Genomic DNA, 20675 nt, shown 5'->3' on the forward strand with positions numbered 1-20675 from the left:
GCACTTCAGGCTCTCGCAGTTAAAAGGGTGGAGGAGCGGATTACCCCTTTGCTGTAAGGCTAGCAGTACAAACTAAGCTACAGGCAGCTCTCCCACAGCCAGGGAAGTCTACATAGCAAAGGAGAACACAGAGTCAGGACTCACAGGTTCATTGCTAGCTCTGCCACTGACTCTCTATGAAGTGGGCAACTTATTTAATCTCAGCGGCTTGGTTTCCTCAGCTGTCAAGAGAGGGGGCCATACCTCTCTCAGGAGTAACGCAGCTTTGGGGCACAGCTCAGAAACCCTCTAATTAAAGATGCAGCAAGGGCTAGGCTACAATTCAGCATTCTCATAATGCCTACACAGAGCCTGCCCCTTCTATATGCCTCAGGGCACGTCTACACAGCAGGCAAAAGTCGAATTAAGATACATAACTTCTGCTACATCAATTACGTAGCTGAAATCAAAATAGCTTAATTTGGCTTTTGGCACTGTCTACGCAGCAGGAAGTCGAAGACTTCCCTTACTCCTTGTGAAATGAGGGTTGCAGTAGTCAGAGTAAGAAGTCTTCCATCTCGCCCTCATTTCAAAACAATGGCTTGCTGTGTAGACATGCACTATGTTATTTCAAAATAATGCCACTTGTTCTGAAATAATGCTGGGCTGTGTCTACATTGGCACCCCTTTCCGGAAAAGGGATGCTAATGAGACACTTCGGAATTGAAAATTCCGCGGGGGATTTAAATATCCCCCGTGGCAGTTGCATGAACATGGCTGCCGCTTTTTTCCGGCTCGGGTTATGCCGGAGAAAGGCGCCAGTCTAGACGTGAACTTGCGGAAAATAAGCCCTTTTCCGGAAGATCCCTTATTCCTACTTGCATAACCCCGAGCTGGAAAAAAGCGGCAGCCATGTTCATGCAACTGCCGCGGGGGATATTTAAATCCCCCGTGGAATTTGCAATTCTGAAGTGTCTCATTAGCATCCCTTTTCCGGAAAGGGGTGCCAATGTAGACACAGCCCTGCTGAGTAGACATAGCCTCAGTGAGCACTCAGGGAGAGTGGGATGAGACAGCCAGGTCATCCCTGCAGCTGTACTTGGGCACCCAGAATACCAGATACTTGTATTTAATCCAGAAAGGTCACATTAGTCGGGAGTTCACACTAAAGCTGTGCTACAGCAGTATGGGTTTGCCACTGGACCTAAGCTGTCATGGCTTCCACCAGGCAGGGGGCCCTGATGCAATGAGGAGTGCTCTGTTATCTCCGCTACATCCTTCTCAGAGTATTGCAAATGGGCTACAGAAACTGCCCAGTTATGTCTACACTGCCATGGGGAGGTGGGATTGCACCATCTGTAGGCGGACCTGAGCTAGCCTGGAAAGAGCTAGCTCACTAAAAATAGACAGGGTAGCCACCCAAGGACAGACCAGCTTAGGATTCTGAGTAACCACATCAGAAAACTAACCTTCCCCTTCCCCCCTCCTTAATTTAACATGGCCAGTTGCCATTCCTTAGTGCAGAAACATGGAAGGATGGGGCAAGGCCCACCCACCATTATTTCTGTAGTGCTTGCGAAGGGGGCAAAGGTGCCGATTCAGTCAGTTGTGTCCTGAACAGCCCATGACCTGGAGGCTATGAAAAGCTGTTCCCCAGCGTGAAGCGGCATTTCAAGCAAAGCAAGGGGGCTTCTTGAAAAGAAACATTCAGGCATGGGTGGGGAGTAGAGGGGAGAGGAGAAACTCCAGAACTACAATAATTAAAAACATGAGTTCTGAAGGGCAGTAAATGATCCCACATCAGGACTTCAGCCAAACCCATACCCAGCACAGGCCAGAAGGAAATTTTCATGGTGTCAAGTTACCCAGGGCGAATTCTGAAACGTTTCCTGTACCCTCCCTTAAAGCCACTGTTAGTGGCAGGACTGTGGACTAGAGGGACCACTAGTCTCTGTGTGGTAGTTTCCACACAAGCCTACAGGCCATGCCTGCTGATTAATAGCTGCCTATAGTCCCCCCCCCCCCCCCCCCCCGTTCCCTGCTTTAGTACAGAGATCCTGAAGATTCCCACTGCCTCCCTTTCAACACCTCATTCACTGCTCTCTGCAAAATCCTTATTTTAAAGCCCTCACACAGCCCAGGGCCCTGAAGCTGGACTTTCCTCCTCAGAGCTAATAAAACTGTTGCAAACATGACTCCCGGGTGCCCAGGGAGGGCAGGCAGCCGTGAAGTCTAACGCTGTGATGGAGCATGCGCAAACAGAAGTGGACGTATCCATAGCAACAGGACACAGTGCAAGGAGAGAGCCGGAACACCGTCCAGACTGCGGAAAGAAACAGGACTTGCTCCAAAGTGTTTACTACCCACATGTATTTGTAGACCCAGGCTCCGTCTACCCTTTGAGCAGGAGGTGCAATTTCCAGCTCCTGATGACGTGCCCATGCTAGCAGGAGAGTGTTGCAGCAGTGACATGGTCAGCTTGCTGCCCTCTGTGATGTGCCTAGCATGTCAGCCAGTGGCAGGCTTAGGCCAGCTGACCCCTTCCACCACTCATGCTGCCCCTACACTAGTGTTAAGCCCAGTAGATCAGGCAGACAGTGGGTCTTACCCCAGCACGGGGTACATCTGGTCAAGCTGGGATTTATCCCTTTTGGTCCACAGGGAGAAATACCCCATGAGCGAAGGAAAGGAAAACAGCAACAAGCAAGGGGGGGGGGGGGGGGGGGGAGAGAAGGACTGCATGCCCAGGGCTAGTTCCTGTTTGTATTTATTTCTCTTTACACTAGGCAAGTGGAAGGGGTTGGGTAAGTGAGATGTGGCATTAGAACAATGCTTCACCGGTGCCAGGAATGCCCTGATAACCCCAGACACTGGCTTGAGATTGTCCTACCTTGCTTGCGCTGCAACCCAATCCCTTCAGGTGGGGAGGGAATGCTAAGACCCAAGGCCTGGCTACCATTTTAGCAGAAACATCCATCTACTCTGTCTGCAGCTGGTTGTGATTGAAATTAGGGATTAAAGAATAGCTGCTACACCTAGTGCAGGACACACAATCCCCTGCTTCAATTCTGCTGCAGATCAATTTAGCAGGAAGGAAAATGCTCTTCTGTATGCCAACTAGGCCAGCCAGATCAAAGGGATTTGGGAACAAGCTGGAAAAGCTCTGACAAGCCTCATTTGGCAGGACTGGTGCTAAGCCACCTTTGACTCTGCTAGTGAGGTAACTGTCTGGGGCTTATTTGATAAAGTAGTATAAGCGGAGGCGGTCTGCAACCACTATCTTTAATCTTGAACAGCTTCAGAAGAGTTCTGTGTGTAGTTTAATGCTGGCTACATAGAGTTTTGATGGTGCATTTCATCTGGTCAAACAGGCACTTTATAAATCTAAGCACTCAAGGGTTCACATGCATAACCATCAGTTTAGTGCAGTGGTTCTCAACCAGCAATATACATCAGTCTTCCTAGGGATACATCAACTCATCTAGGGCTACAACTGCACTGCCCCTTTATTGTGCTGCAACTTTCTGGCTCAGGGGTGTGAAAACACACACAGCAAGTTACAATGCTGTCAAGTGCCTGTTTAAACCAGGCTACAGTTTGGGAGCTGTGCTCCCAGCACTGTTAGTTATTCCCCTCATGCAGGTGGAGTAGAGCACTGAAAGAGCTCTCTCCCCGTGCTCCTGCTATGCCCATTCTTAAAAGTACGGTCACCATTGTGCTTTCATTTAGAAGCATAGGCAAAGCCTTAGGCTATGCCTACACTGGCAGCTTCTTGCACAAGAACAGCTGTTCTTGCGCACAAACTTGCCTGCTGTCTACACTGCACGCGTGTTCTTGTGCAAGTAAATTTACAGTGTAGTGTTGTAAAACAGGACTTCTTCTGGAAGAGTTATTCCTATCTCCACGAGGAATAAGCCCTCTTGTGCAAGAGCTCTTCCACAAGAGAGCAGTGTAGACAGTCAACATGAATTTCTTGCACAAGAAGCCCTTATGGTTAAAATGGCCATCACAGCTTTCTTGTGCAAGAGAGTGTCCACACTGCCATGGATGCTCTTGCGCAAAAGCACATGCCAGTGCAGACGCGCTCTCGTGGAAGACTTTTTGTGCAAGAACTCTTCCGCAAAACAGTTCTTGCGCAAGAAGCTGCCAGTGTAGACATAGCCTTAGTGTTTGCTTAGGTTTACAACAGGTTACCTAAAAACAAACTCCATACAACCTAAAATTTCATGCCTACAATGGCTTGTTTATATTGTTTGTTACTAAACCTGGGGCAATAACCACAATCAAACTATATTTTAGAGATTTGTGCATCTGGGAATCTGTTTGTTCAAGAACTGTAACAGCTAGAACCACCAAGTTCGCTATGAAGCTTCTTTTTATCCTAACTAAAAGCATGATCAGGAGTCAGTTGTGCCAGGAAAAACAAAATGTGCCTGCAATTCAAGTGTTTTCCATTACCTGGAGAGGGCAGAGAGGAGGGATGTTGTAGTGCAGACTGACTACTGGGGACACCCCCACAGCCAACAGCCCAGCTGGCCATTTATACCCCAAACCCCTCTTCCTTGGCCCCAGTGCAGACAAGAAGGGGGAGGCAGTGGCCCCACAGCCGTGTACTCCCCAGACCACCAATGGGCTAGGCAGTGCAGCCCCAACCCACTGGCTACCCCTGCAGTACTACTGGCCTGCCTAGCATAACTGTTACTAGCGTGCATGGCCCCCTCACCCCAGGTTAGGGACAGTAGGCCTGCGCGGCCCCCTCCCTCAAGGCCCCAATCCCTCCACACAGTGCTGGCACCCCAGACCAGACCCGGACAGTGCCAGGTAAGTCATCCAGTTTATTTTATTATTACATGTTCAGCCATTTCAATAACAGTGTAGCTGTGAAAATTTTGTATTTGTGTCTGATTTTGTAAGCTGGTAGTGTTTAGGTGAGGTAAAACTAAGTGCTCAGTGGTTTGAGCATTGGCTTGCTAAACCCAGGGTTGTGAGTTCAATCCTTGAAGAGGCCATTGGGGGCAAAAATCTGTCAGGGATGGTATTTGGTCCTGCTGTAAAGGCAGGGGACTGGACTCAATGACCTCAAGGTCCCTTCCAGTTCTAGGAAATAGATAGGCAACTTGAAGGAGGCAATACAATCCAGACTCCTGCAGGGGGCACAGTAGTCTACAAAGGTTGTGAGTCACACATTCAGAGAGATAAGCCTCTGTAGAGGAGTGATGGACACTGATGGAGGGTGTTCCTGAATGAAATGAAGGCCTTTAGTTTTCGGCACAAACCCAAGTTATACAATTACCAGTCGACTATAATGATCATAACTAGATACAAAAGCAAGGACTAGCAGAGCATGCTTGGTAAGCAGACTCTAGCACACAACAAAGTATAGGCTGTTATTGTCTTGAACCAGTAAATATCAGGAGCTTCAGGGGGTAGCCGAGTTAGTCTGACAGGAGAAAAAAAAATGTGGTAGTGCTTTACAGACCAGTAGTTCCCAAGCTTTTCAGCATCACACCCCCTTTTTTGATTTTTGAGAAACCCTCACCACCCTCTGCCCCGCTTATTTAAAAAAAATAAAGCAGCAAAACTTGAGGGGGAGGGAGCACTGGGTCACCTCACACCCTCTCCCCCCGCAGAATTTCTTCACACCCCCTAGTTTGGAACCCATGTTATAGACTAACAAAACATGTAGATGGTATCATGAGCTTTCATGGGCACAGTCCACTTCTTCAGATGAGCGGAGTTATGAGTTTGGGATATGAAAACTTGAAATAAATGGGGGGGGGGGAGGGGAGAAAAAAAAAAGGAGGAGGGGGTGGGAGACAGAGCATCATTAAGTATCTGGAGAATGGGTACTTAAACCTAAGCAGATAAAATTCAAAGTCAATAGATTCCCAAGCCAGGAAGGATACCACTCAGAGCTGTTAGCACCTTCAGTGGTTATTAAGTAGGTAGTGTCCCCATGTCACAATTGAGTATCAGTTACAGCATCTGGTCCAGACTGACCATATCAAAGGTTAGGACTTGTATAGACCTTATCTTGACTGTGACCCCAATCCAGAAATTGCTCCAGGACAGTAGTTTACCTACACTGCTAAGCTCAAAGAACTGCTACTTCCAAGGCCCATCCTTAAGTAGCAACAGACATAAGCTGTACTAAGCCAACAGCTTCCTAAGCTTATTTCTGCCCCACTAACTAAAGTTATTTTGCTCCCTTACATGCCAACCTCACTAAATATATTCCCTATGCTTTTGGTAGTAGGTCAGTTTTGCATCCGGCCTGGTCTTTAACTGAAAGAGGACACGGGATTAGTGCCTAGCTTCCTCTGCTTCCCAACCCTTAGCATTTTCTAAATACAGTACAACCATCTGGCAGTGCAGAGTAGTGACCAAGCCTCACCTTCTCCAAGGCTACGGGAGTGTCACAGCCCACATTACAATGTAAAGGGTTAACCAGTTACCCTCACCCTTAACAGGTAAGGCTTACTGGTTATGGTTAACCAGTGGGAGCTGCAACAGCTCCCCCCCCCCCCCCCCCATGGGCAAGGGGTGCTCAACCACAGTGAAATACACACAATTCTACTGTTGCTCAAAGTCCTATTCTCTGTGATGCAGAATTTTGCCCTGTACAAGTCTCCTTCATTGTCATGGCAGCCATGGGACCTAGACAAAATGCTTAGCACATCTGCATTTGGTTCCAGGGAATGTGATTAGACGGCTTGCAGGAGCCAGCTCTGCCTTTTTAGAAGACGACAATAGCTGGTTTAGTATCAGACATATGCAGACCAGAGCAAGTTGTCGGTAATAGGAGCCATGTAGGACAAAATGAACACCAAAACAGATTTCAGGGACTAGCCCTCAGAGGGGCAGCTGTGTTAAGGTGCCACAGGACCTCTTGGTGTTTTTAAAGTTACAAACAAATGTCAGACATTAGTGGGTAAAACCCACTTCAGACGAGGAGGAGTGGAAGTTACAGAATCCACCATGTGTTTATAGAATTTCTACTCCTACTCTGAAGTGGGTTTTACCTACTTAAGCTTAGACCAATAAATTTATTAGGACACAAGGTGCCACCAGACTGCTAGTTATATTTCAGCCCTGCTATTGATGGCATGTTTAGTGGCTCAGTACTTGGAGGGACTGAAACCTCTCATTTTATGTTTATATAAAGCCATATGGCCAGAGTTTGCTCAATGCCCACACAGCTGACGGCTATTTAGATTAACCCAGGCACTAATTTGAATCATCATCAATACTGAACTCTACAAATCATTGGTCTCAGCTCACACCCAAAGGCACATCTGAACTGACCAATCCCTGCCAGTCCTAAGCAGTTTGTAATGAGTTATTATCACCTTAACTCTGCCCATGCTTCACTGTTGCTACTACCAGCTGATGGGAAAGTGACAGTTTCTACTGAAGCAGACTTAGGAGAGAACAGGGAGTAGTTCTGCAGCACCTTAGAGACTAATAAAATAATGTAGCTAGTACCATGAGCTTTTCTGGGCACAATCCACTTCTTCAGATGAATAGAACAAAGCATCCAGAGTTGCAAATAGCAGAAATAGAGGATGGAGAGGGAAAGGGAAGGGGGGAAAAAAAGTGTCAATTAGACTGTCCATGCTAAATGAGGCTAATAGAGTGAGCTATAAATGCCCAATACTTAATGTGTATGTCATTAGGGTGTTAAATGTAGTGGCCCATCCAAGTAAAGTCTTTGTTCAGACCTTGGTTTAAGATGTCAAACCTGTAGAACTTGGTTTCATTTACAGCTTCTCTCAAACTGGTTTCTAAAATTGCCATGTAATTATATAGTCTTTTAGATCCATTAAGGAGTGCCCTGGCAAGTTAAAGTGTTCCATTACCATTTTATGTATTACCATTTAGATGAGCTGATTTGTGTCCATTAAACCTATGTCAGAGACTGTCCACTCTGGCCAATACACATGGCAGAGGGGCACTGTGGCATAGATTACATTGGTGGCTTATGTGGTTAGGTCCTGTGATGTTGCTGCTCTTATAGATGTGTGGACAGAGTTGGTGTTCTTACCCACTCACACTAATCAGGCTGCACTTTTAAGCTCTGTTGTTTTAAGACCTGGGGTTGTGCACAGAACCCAGTTTTTCCTGGAAGTGAGAACCCCCAGCCTGGGCAGCATGGAGAGTAGGTCTCTTGCTATCAGCTGTGGAGGAACGCCACTGGCAGCAGGAGCAGGGAAATTGTGGCCAGGTTCCTAACATAGACAAGGCCACTGAGTACCACAGGGGGAGTACTGGAATAGGGCTTCCAACCTCAGGAGAGAAAGGGCTAGGTGTGGTGTTGGCTGTTCAATAGCTTTGCCCTGCTTGCAGCTCTTCCTCTCCACCCCCGGGCGGGGGGGAACAAAACCCCCCACTAACACACATGTAGGAAAAGGGTGCTTTTCAGACATGTTTCAATGTACCAGGTCCATCTGGCAGCTAAAGCACCTGGGCTTGTTTCCTTACATGGGACAGGCCTGGTCACTAGCTAATAGTAGCCAAGCAGGACTTTGCCCCAGCTCTCTATATGGGTGGTAGCATTCCTGCAGGCTTCAGAGAGGATATATAGCTGCAGATTTGACACTGAGAAAGGGCCTTGCCCATTTGCCTCTGACATGTGCAGAGAGCCGATCTGGAAGATGTCTGGTGTTGAGGTTTCAGGGAGAGAGGACAACAGTTAGGACGAATCTCCAGCTGCTGGAGGACAGCTGGAAGTATCCAGATAATTGCTTTTCTCTGATTAATATTCTCCTCCCTTATGCCTGCGTGCTGCATGACATTACTTGGCACAGATGTCCTAGGTCTGTGCCGAATCAGTTGCTGACTTCACATTCCACTGTTTATGGGGCTGATAATCAATGCTTATCTAGATTCACCATCTCCATGCAGGGCCCAAGGGTCAGTGAGGTAGCAGCACTCCCTCCCTTACTAGGGAGAGCACGATGACAAGTTGGCATGAGTCCCCTTGGTTTAAGAAATCCCTTGGGAGGTATCGGATAAGCTTTTAATAGACAAGCCAAGGAGTTAGTTTTGATAAGTTCTAGTTCTTTGATGTGCTTAGTTTTGTTGCTTTGCATCTGATTGCTAAGGACAGCAAGAGTCACTATTAAAAAGCTAACAATTCATTTAGTCCAAGTATAGGGAAAGCGACGTTAGATATGGATGTATATTATCTGTTAGCAAATACTCACTTTTTAACAACTGCCATGGTATTTGTAAAATAAAGTACCTTGAACTACCTACCATTTTTCCAACAGGCAGTCTCAGAACAGACCTCTTCCCAGCCCCAAGCCCTCTAACAAGCTCAAAAGAGTTCCCCACTCCATAGAAAAGTTACTTCAGTGTATTTTCCACACCCTCACCCCTCCCTCTCATCTCACACACTTGTCATTTCCATCAATCTCCTCCAGGGACCAGTCTAATTGACTCAATTATTAGCTGGGAGACTGGTTGCATGGGGTGGGAGGTGCACAGAGTAGAGCATTAGAGAGGATTTGCAAGATCAAGAACAGAGTAATTTGAGGTCCAGGTCACACCCACTCCCCCCCCCCCCCCCCACTGTTAGAGTCCCTTTCAAAGTAGGTAAACTTAGCAGCCTGCTCCTCCTCAGAAGTGGCCATTTGCAGGGGGTTCAACTCCATCTGGTTAGAGATAGACCTTTAACTCCAGGCCCTTTCCTCACTACTTACACATCTTTCTGCAGTGCTGTGAAACAGAATCCTGCTAATTCCAAAGCCTTGTGCAGCAAACTGGCATGCAGGAATTCAAATTCTTTCACTCATGCTATGTCTGTACTACAAAGTTTTTGCGCAAAAACGGCTGGTTTGTGCAAAACCCAGTGGAGCGTCCACACCTCAAGCGCATTTTTGTGCAAGTAAATCGGCAGAACAGAGGGCTTTTGCCAGTAGAGTTATTCTACTTCCCATGAGGAACAACACCTTTTTACGCTACAGCTCTTGTGCAAACAGGCAGGTATGGACACTTGAGGGGTTTTGCGCAAGAAACCCGTATCTGTAAAAGCATAGGTGCTCTGATGCTTTCTTGCACAGGAGCGTCCATGCAGCATGGACACTCTTCCACAGAAGCACATTGCTTTTGCAATACTCTGAGGTATGGACAAACTTTTGCGGAAGAAGTTTCTGCGGAAGATCTCTTCTGCAAAAGGCTTCTTCTGCCAAAACCCTGCAGTGTAGATAAAGCCTAATGAGCTATGATGTAGCTTAAATGAAAGCTATAAGTTTCAACCCTGGTTACCAGCAACTTGAACAGCATCTCAGGAGCCCAGAGACAGAGCAGCTGTTTACTAAGGCTATTATGCCCACCATTAGCAAGCAGGTATGATAAACATAACTGTCACTTCCCAGGACATTTTGCATATTAATAATAAAAGTAGAGTTTAGAGTGATCACTCACTATTCAACCCAAAAACCTTAAAGGCAATGGACTACATCTTGGACCTAGGTCAAATTCTATGAAAGAAGGAGTACAAAATGTGTGGCATGAATGCAATGTCCTCTGCACGTTGTAGTATGAGTGGGAGGGAAATGAACAAACAGCCAAATCCATTGTTTATAGGCTGATCTTGTATCACTAGATTTCTCCAAGGCAAACTGCTGCCTTGAGTTAATGGGAAGTCATCGTGGAAGCAAATGACATTCCTATCAGAATCGATTAGGGATGCACCAAGTCTATGATGCAAGAGATGACTGTTTCAGGGAAATACACATCATGTGGTGGGATCCTAAATAAAGTGCATTTTATTAGCTTGATATTTCAGTTTCAACTAAGGATAAAGCAAGGCCTGTGTACCAAGCAAGAGCTGGTATCCTCATGTCAAAGGAACACCACCCAAGAGGTTACTGCAATACATATCTTTAAGAGGAAGAGAAGAGCTTTCAGTACAGTCAGGAGTGGAACGCAGGGGGAACGGGGGAGAAGAAGAGAGAAAAGAAGGGGGGAAAAAAAAGGGTTATTTACCCGTATTGGAAAATAGTCTCTGAAGTATCTCCATATGGCCCAGTTTCTGACCCACTGGGATCTTCTTCCACCTTGAAAAGAGGGAAGAAGGTGCATTTTGAGAATAATCAGTTGTAATGTGGAAGAGTATCACCAAAGATGTTTATCAGAGGCTCTCAAGGCTAGGCTGTAGGGTGCCTGCACTGTGCACTGCAAGGTAGCTATTACTTCACTTTAAAGACTTGCACAAAGCCTGCTACAGGCTTGTTTTCAAAGGTCTGGAGCACCTGCACCTTTCCTTGGCTTCTAAAGAGAGCTAGGCTTCAAGCAACAGCTGCACAGCAAAGTTGACATGACCTCAGGAACCTCAAGTCCCAGTGCTATGCAAACAGTAGAACTGAACAGAGGGGTTTGCAGGGTCAGGACATCCATGTTTACCATCTTTTGGCTCAGTCAAGTCCATTAGCTCAACCAGGATCTTTTTTAATTGAAAGCTATGCAAAGTATCAGTCTGGCTGAGACCTTAAGTCTAACGTCTGGTGGCCCCAACTGCCCTCTCTCCTTACCCTACTAAAAAAACCTCAAGCAAGAGGCAACTGTATTCAAGTGTCAACTGAAGTGAGACCCAACCAGTCTCAGAATCTTCTGGTAGGTCAATATAGAGCTCTCCCCAGACAGTAACTCAAAATAGACCCCCTGAAGACATGTATATCACTAATCCAAGCAGCCAATTGATCTGAACTATAAACATTTTAACTTTGCCCCCTGGCTTTTGCCAACTCAGGTTTTAATTTGGCTTGCAAGGTTCAAGCATAGACTTCTGGATCTTGTAAAAAAGTGTAGACACAAGTAATTAGCCTGCGGAACTCACTACTACACAACATCATTAATGGCTAGAATGTAACCTCTCTCTCAATCCTGCTACATTTAAAAGGATAGGAAAATATGCAGTCATTTCCTAGGACAACATATAGGCAGGTGTAAGGACTAGTCTACAGGAGGAAGTCAGTGTGCAATGAAGTAGAGAGAGCTTAAAGCACATCATCTACTCTGCACTAATTCTCTAGTTATGTCTAGACAGCGTGGCTTTTTCTGGATACCTTCCAGTATCCCAAAATAGCTGCACCGTGTCTTTTAAACGTGCCCATCATTTCGAAATATTTTTTGAAATAACAGGTGCGCTATTTCAGCATCCCTGTAACCCTCATGGAACAAGGGTTAAGGGATGCGTCGAAACAGCACGTTATTTTGAAATCTGGTGCCATGTAGATGTGCCACATTTCAAAATAGGCTACTGAAATACAATCAAAAGAAGATATGCAATTTGCATAGTGTAAATTGCATATCTTATTTCAAGTTTAAGGTGCTGTGTAGAGAGATGCACCCTTACAGTGCCATCATATGGCTTGCTCTGTACACTTCCATTGTGCGTGTTAGCCTGATGGGCAACGGCTCTCCATGCATAGGAATTGTGCACCAGTTGGGAGCTGCCTGCAGTAACATGTACTGACATGCCTTAGACTTACTTACACAGTGCAAAGCTAGCCAGTAACTGACAAGTTTCCACTGCCCCTTCCTTTCCATCCCAAATGTAAAGACATTTCCATAATTATCTATTATGGAGAATCTTTCACCTTCTTTAGTGTACAGCATTTCCTATATAAAGCCCTCTTCCCTCGCTATGCAACATTCTGACAACCTACCTTTCTTTGGAGTATTCCAGTCAAACACCAGCCATGCCAAATAGACCGCTGCAATCACCCAGCAGTCTGTGCAGAGTATGTACATGAGGGTTACAGTGCAAGCAACACCTACAGTTGCCAAGGGGACAGAGAGGAGAAGTGGCATTAAAAAAAGCCTCATTTTTGCAGAGCAGACATCTCTCACTATTACCACCCTATGCCTTTTGACTGGACCATACTTACAGCTTTTTATACTCAATCTGATTTAGGCATCACAGATTAGTGATATCACACTGAGACTAAGCCTTCGATAGGGCTGAGACCAAGCTATTTCCCTGCCCCATCCTCAGAGTCCACAGATCTCTCATTACTGCAGAAGGGTCTTGAACCTCCTACTGAGAGACTATTGCTGGCTCGATTTTGTTGAGTCACAGGAAAGACTTCCAATGGACTCATTCCCTAACACACACACACAAAAGAGTTCCTCACATACCTCCTTGCACCATGCTGGGCCTTCGCTTATTAAGACAGGTAAGTGCTGATTTTGAAGTAAGATGGAGGTTTTTCCCTGTAAGCGGAGTCAGGGTAAACTATCCTGACATCTGGTGGTGAACTGTGGCAAGTGGTACAAAGACTTCAGGGGTGGAGCCCAATTTGCATAGACACACCCACCCAGTCTAGTATGTGCTCACAGCAGCCCAAATGCTGCTTTTGGGCACTATGGGATCCCCAGTCTCTGTTATTGAGGCAGGGGGGATAAACGTGTTGTTACCCTGATTATGTGAATCAAGGACAATGGAATGGTGGAACTGTTTATGACAGAGGGATTCATCATAAACTAAGTAGCACTCGCTAGACAAGGGGCATGGGTTCCAAACCCAGTCAAATTGAGAGAAGCTGGGAATAGGTCTTTGTACCTGGTGGTAGGGTCCTGTTTGAGGGCCTGAACAACACAGATTGCACCCCGTCCTTTCTCCACTGTGGAATATCAGAGTTAATTTGGATTCCATTAAGAGTCTAGTTGTGAGCTATGGAGTTAACTTCACTGTGGGCCAGTGGAGCACTAGTCCTAAGGCTCCTCTGTTATGAGTTGAAATCACTGTGTGCTGAGGGGAGCCTAGTGCTGTGCTACTAGCAGAACAGCTTGCAAGGGACAACCAGCAAGTGCAGGTGGACAGCAGATGCAGCTGGCAGGGGTGACCTGCAAGTGCAGGCAGACAGCGAGCGGACGACCTGCAGCTGGGAGTGGCAGCAGACAGTCGTCCAGGCACCAGGCGGAGCCACCACCATGTCGGATCCCCACCCCTCCAGGTTGGGATGGTGAAACTCTGCGGAACGGTGAAACTCTGCGGAACTCTGGAGGCTACACTGACCGGGCAGAGACTTTTGGGGTGTGGGACTTTGGGGGGGATTTGTGGCTGGGGGAGGGCCTTTGCTCATGTTTGAGTTGTGGTGTTTCCCCAATTTAATGCAGATGGGGGGTTACCTCATGTTATTAAAGGTTTGCTACTATACTGAGGCTGTGTGCTTGGGAGAGGGGAAGAATTGCCTCTTTTGAGGCACCCAGAGGTGTATGTAAGATTTCCCAGGTCACTGGCTGGGGGCTCGAGCCGGTGTTGTATTGCCTTGTTGGGAGGAGACCCCTAGATATTGAACCTGGCCCTTGCTGCTATTTACTCTGCCTGGCAGAAGGGTTACATCCCCCTCTCAATGTTCCCTCCCCCGCCCCAAACTTGTCTGAGATGAAACAAGAGGGAATTCAGCTGAAAACTCCCAACTGGCAATGTATAGGCCATAAATAGAAAGTATTTATGGCATGCTAATGGTGGCTCAAATCAGAACTGGCAAGATGGTCACATGCAATCAGTGACCAAAGAAGCTAACCAGCTTTGAGTTACTTTAATACTAGAGACAATCAAGGGGAACACCCCCTCCCCCCAACTAAAATGCTTCTTTTCCTTCCACTCAGAGGAGGAAGCAACAATTGAAGCAGGAAGGAAGTCTTTGGACAAAATGTCACCTACAAGGGTGGGCAGCTAGAAGCATTCCCCAACATTGAGCTCCTCTGGAGATTCTTGCCCAGTGAAGGGCCCCATTGCTAGAGAGGTTTAAAACTAGATTGAACAAAGCTCAGAATATACCGTAAGAAGCAGCTCACCACGTTATTTTGTATTCTTAGAGTGGCTGCCAAAAGAAAAGAAGATTTGTTACTTTCCCCCTCCCAACTACATTTGGAACATTCATGGCAAAACATAGGTTTATCTACAGAGCACAGACTGTACAGAAGGATTTTAAAAGAGATCTGCACCCTTGTGTTCCAATACCTACAGATCAGCCCTGCTTACATGCGTGTAGTAATCCTTCCTATGCATTTTGTTTATCTAGCAATAGTAACACCCTGTTCTTAAGCAGAGGGAGACCTAATAGGTTTTACCTTAGCTGCTAATGCCCACAAGTTGAATTCTGCAAGGACAGTTTTAATCAAAATGACAAAAAGTAGTCTGGTAGCACTTTTAAGACTAACAATATATGTAGATGGTATCATGAGCTGTCGTGGGCACAGCCCACTTCTTATGAAGACTGATAAGCTGGTCATCTGAATAAGTGGGCTGTGCCCACGACAGCTCATGATACCATCTACATATATTGTTAGTCTTAAAAGTGCTACCAGACTATTTGTTGTTTTACATTTTTCCTGTTACAGAATAACTCTGCTACCCCCTGAAGCTTTTAATCAAGAACCTTCATTTTCGAATAAAAGTTTATTTCTTACCCATAATGAGGAAAGTAAGGACCCATTGTAGCACAGATATTATCTGAAGTTGTTTCTCTACTTTGGACTTGGACAACCAGGATAAATCCTGCAGAGCAGACAGTATGCTTGACCCAGTACCTAAGAACAGAAAAAAAAAAAAAAAAAAGTTACTTTTCTAAATAAATGTACAAAACTTCAAGTGAAAGATAGAAGCCACAGAACATCGATCCCTATACTATGGTACAAACTTCGTTTCTGGTTTAAGATTACTAAACAGAGTTGATTTAATTTACATGTGTCATGGGCATCTCATTTTAAGAAAAAAAGCGGTTATAAATGCTTGCCATGAGCACTACAAAGCATCAGAAATCTTCAGTGCTCCTGAGTGGAGTAACATGCAACATAACTCAAAACCTATAATAAAAATCAGTGTCTCCCTTATACTTTGAGGTTTGCACGACAAACCAGTGAGGGTCACAGTGCAAGGTGTATTAACACATCTAGTGGCTTGCCCAAGGCATCATCTTTTCTATACCAGGCCTCCAATTAATGTGACACCCAGAGGCCAGCAGGACAACTTGCTCAGTTTCCCCAGTTTACAAATGGGGGGAGGGGGAGAGATTAATTCATATTTGTGATCAAGCTGTTGAGAACTATTCTTAGAGACAATTTCAGTTTCATGGTGGTAAACAGTACAATAAGCTAAACCCATAAAACCCCAAACAAACAAAAACAACTATGATACTACATTAAGCCACCATCATTCACATGCTTTTGCAAGGCTTTGTTTTTGCATGCTAGTTAAAGTTTTGCTTCTTATTTATAAGTTGTTTTTTTTAAGCTCTTAAGCAGGAAGTTACACATTTACAGATCCAAGATAGGAAATTTGAAGGTGAAAAAGGAATTTGACTTGTGGTTAACTATTCACAAACTTTTAAAGTTTACAATATGTGATTTGTTAGCATTTAAAGCTTTTGCTTGCAATAGGTAACAATGTGTATACAAGCCACTGACCAGAAGCATAAATGCTGCAGAAGTCTGTAGCACATTACCAGTGTAATATGAATTTAGGAGAAAATTCTACATTACAGCAACATGCATGCTTTACCCAAAAGCAAAGCCTCCCCCACCAGTGCAGAGAGCCACATGAACAACTAGCTGCTTCAAGTGCTCTGGAGCTGCTGGCAGGAAGAAGGCTGCCTCTGGGCACTGCTGGGCTGCTGACCAGGAGCTATGTAGGAAGTGCCTCCTGTCCAGAGCTTACCGCTGGCACCTCACCCCTGCCCCTACTCCAATTCTCTCCCAGACCCTACACCCTTCCTGCACTTCACCAGCCCAGAATCCTCTCCTACACTCATATCCCCTCCTGGACCCTGCACCAAAACCCCTGCCCCAGGTCATTACCCCCTCCTTCACCCAAACTCCATCTCAGACCCCACACCCTCTCCTGCATCCCAGTCTCCTACCCCAGCTCCTTTCTGCACCTAGCCTCCATACCAGACTCTGCACCCCCTCCATAGAAAATGGTGGCCCTTGAACACTTACCAAAATCCTGGAGTGCCCCCTCCCCATCAAAAATTATCACTCACTCCTGTGCTAGCCTCTAATAACTGACTTCACATGGCATGCTATAAAAACCATCACTGGATGCTCAAGATGTGGCCTTACATTTAGTTGGCTTTAGGCACAAGAGCTGTACACGATTAATTTGCCAGGAGTGTTAGTGCACAAGTATCTTTACATTTTCCTTTGCAATGAGCCAAGCAATTTTATGCAAAGTTGGATTCCAGAAGAGATGGTAAGCGTGTTTGGGGGCACACACTGAACTATTCCATAGGGACAAGAACTAGTAGGAAAGCAGTAACTGGATAGGAAGCTTTCTTTGTCCGCGGCCTGAGCCAAGCTCAAGATGGTCATTAAGGAGACAAGCACCCAGATAGCTTGCAAGAGGAGTGTCTGCAAGAGGAGTGTCAATTTAGTCCCTAAAGGATGTTAACTCAGAGTCTGTACTAATTGGCCCCCTTGCTGATAATCCCAGCAGAGGCATTAAGGGCTAATGAGTATTAAGGCACCTCAGTGGAATAGTGAACCCTCAAGGCTTCTCCTCCCTTTGCAGCAATCTTTAGGGCACGGGATCTCTGCAGGCATCAGGAGCAAGGAGACAGAAAGCCCCTTGTTCAGTTATGGAGCACATGCTCCTCTGTCACTAAGGGGTCAAGGGCACTTTCCAGGGACTGAGGAAGCCCTAATTGAGTTTGTCCTCTATCCCCAACCCAAAGAAACAATGGGGGAGGGGAAGAGCTTCGGATGCCAAGTTGTTACAGCAGCTCCAAGGCTCCCGCCAAGTCACTGCGGGAGGAGGTGATGTACAAAGGGATGCACAGAGAGGTTGTCATAGGTCTTCCAGCAGGTCAGTAACAGTCAGCACTAGATTCCCAATGCAGAGGGCTGTCTGTTGGAGGAGTGCCTTGCCTCTAAATGGTCCAGCATGATGCTGCTGATCCTCCTCCACCCAGGTGACTGTAGAAGGTAACACTGCTGGGGGGGGGGGGGGGGGGGAGAAGGATTCACTCCCTCCAACCTGCTTATTAAGTTCATTAACAGACCAACTGGAAGAAATCTTTGTACTGAATGTTGACTGACTTACAGTGTGAATGTGAAGACCATCTAAACTACAGTAAGCAACGAGAGACAGGTGGTGGAATGGAAGGAAGCTGCCTCCATTTACAACTCACATGCAAATACAACAGTCAGAGGCAGGTCCAAATTGGAGGACAGAAGCAGGAACTAACCAAAGACATTGCAAGTGTACTAGAGAGGAAGTCAATCAGCTCAAGAGAAAGGAAGCATGTTTTGCCTGTTCTGAAATGCACTATTTAGAGGCGTGTCTGTTTTGTAATTAGGTTTAATAGAGACATTAAATGAATTCAAAAAAGTCATTTCCAGTAGAAAAACTGAACCCAAATACAACAGAACATGGCAAGATTTGGAGAACAGTTTAAAAAAAATGCAGCTCTAAGACTCACAGCTTCTCCTTGTTTTGAGTTGACAGGTGCATTTGATGAAGATGATATGTATAAACAAACTGAAAGTACCACAGAGTAATTTCAGCGGTTGCAAGTAAGGCTAGTCAGATATTTAAAGGGGCACTGTGCTTCTTTGAAGATGCCAGGCTCCCAATTAGTACTGGGTGGAGGGGTAGGTTACCAGCAACTCTGCAGTATTCCTTAGAGACTTGATTCCCCCTACTACTTTAGTTTGGAAAGAGAAAAGGGAACACAGTACTAGGAGGTAGATACCAATTACAATTTAAGTTTCCACCAATGAGGGCAGTGTCTTTCAACATGCTATTTAGCCTCCTCACCCCCCAATCTTGCTTACCTTGCATCTGATCCTGCTCCCATGTAAAAAAAAAAAAAAAATCAATAAGAAAACTATTGACTTAAGAGGGAGCTGAACTGGATTTCTGTCTACAGAAAAGGGAAGATACCTGATTTCATAGCATTGCAAGGATCATTAGTATCTAGTAGTAACAGCAGAAAGGCAGGTCTCTTGTATCTCAATTATACAAGGCACTTGTGATGTTGGCAACATCAGACCCTAGAATAGGATCTGAGGATCCTCAGGAGTTGCAAGCATCAACCTCAACCTTAAATCCTGCTTTGCCTCTGGCATTTATAATGGTGTTAGTTAAAAATACTCTTTAGATATTGGGGGGGGGGGGAATCATACAGGCTTGCTATGTGAAAGGTGTCACCAGTACCAAAGTTTGAGAACCATTGCTCTAGAAGTTAAAGGCAAGGAGGAATCTGATTGTTTATCAGCTTGAAGTGAATTCCATTAAACCTGACTAGCAACCTGTCCTCCCAAGGGGAGGGGGAAAACTTTCCTAGCGGGGAATAAGCAGCCAGGTGTTCAAGTGGACACATCCAAAACAAGCAAGGAGGCTTAACACCACAAGATTAGTATGTGGTGAATTGTAACTGAAGTCTGTAAAGGAATCCAATAAATTGCAGGCATTTAGAAGTCAGGTGGCGTGGCTGAGACTATGCAGATTTAGGATTACAGCCCGAGGTGATTATGTACCTAGACTTAGGAGAAAGGATCTTCCTTTGGTAACAGTCACCTAAGCCAGACAGCTTGGCTCTCTGCTTCTTGGAGTCAGAAGTAGTTTGTTTTACCTAGCTGAAGAGTGAGAATTGCAACAGTTGTAGAGACCAAGGCAGCAAAAATATTCTACTCCTTAGTTTAAAAATGGGGTCCAAGTCCAATGTGTTGTAGAACTGCAAACCAACATAGGCAACTTGTGTAGCACCCAGGAGGTGCACTGCCACCCCAGGTCCCTTCCAAAAGATTTTGCTAAATGGGGTACCGCCCTCCCTGCACCTCTCCTCTCCCAGCAGGGGGGGGGGGGAGGGGGAGGGCAGCAATATGGTGAAGAACTTCACCAGCAGCTTTCCCCTGCTGCTTGAATGTGGTGCTGAGTGATGACAGCAAGCATGGAATCATGTGGGCCGGAGTGCAGGGCATCAGGTAAGCCCCCCCATTACCTCACCCCAGCGCTCTCCATGATCTGCAAAATGTCCTTATCCCAGTTTACCCCATTTCACAGGGTTGCCATATTAAGGAGGTTCAAGTGTATAAGCCTAAACTAGCTGTACCTTGCATGTCTTCTGAACAGCTCCTCTGCAATAATCAGAGTGGTACAGGCCAATCTTATCCTGTATCCTGCCTCCAGAAGTCCCCAACACCAGTTACAGGCAGTCCCCGGGTTACGTACAAGATAGGGACTGTAGGTTTGTTCTTAAGTTGAATTTGTATGCAAGTTGGAACTGGTATATATTGTAGGGGAAACTCTAGCCAAACATTTCTCCAGAGCTCAGTTTTATTCTCCCACACCTCACTTCCCTCAGTCCTTTATTCAAGCGGAGGTGTCTGCTAAGAAAAGCCGCTCCGCGTCTCCCTGGTCTGCTGGGGGGGAAGCAGCTAGTGGGGGGTTGCCTCACCCAGTTTGTAAGTCGGGATCCGATGTAAGTCGGATCCATGTAACCCGGGGACTGCCTGTACTAGAGAGAAAGACCTAGCACACAGCCAAGTGTGCAACACCTCACCCTGGAGTACAGTTTCCTCTTGGAGACAGCCAGTAATTTGTTTGTGCCAGATGCATGAAATTGTAATTTTATCCTAGCAGATGCAGGTGCTACTATTCAACCATAACTAGACCCATCTCTGATTAAGTGTCTTGACACTCCTCGGAGTGGGTCCCTATCCTATTTCTTTCTCCTAAA

The 20675-nt window shown here is 46.0% G+C and overlaps 1 protein-coding gene across 4 annotated transcripts in view; it reads right to left on the minus strand.

The window, feature by feature from the left end:
• Nucleotides 1-20675, minus strand: part of DGAT2 (diacylglycerol O-acyltransferase 2) — a 53007-nt gene that overhangs the window by 21909 nt on the left and 10423 nt on the right. For all 4 annotated transcript variants that reach the window (XM_075919537.1, XM_075919538.1, XM_075919539.1 and 1 more), the window contains 3 exons: nt 15406-15525; nt 12654-12761; nt 10972-11042 (listed from right to left, as the gene is read on the minus strand). In XM_075919537.1, the coding sequence (XP_075775652.1) occupies nt 10972-11042; nt 12654-12761; nt 15406-15525 (299 nt within the window). The remainder of the gene's footprint in view (nt 1-10971; nt 11043-12653; nt 12762-15405; nt 15526-20675) is intronic.

This window comes from Pelodiscus sinensis, chromosome 1 (assembly GCF_049634645.1).
Source record: "Pelodiscus sinensis isolate JC-2024 chromosome 1, ASM4963464v1, whole genome shotgun sequence".
In the NCBI taxonomy this organism is placed as follows: domain Eukaryota; kingdom Metazoa; phylum Chordata; order Testudines; family Trionychidae; genus Pelodiscus; species Pelodiscus sinensis.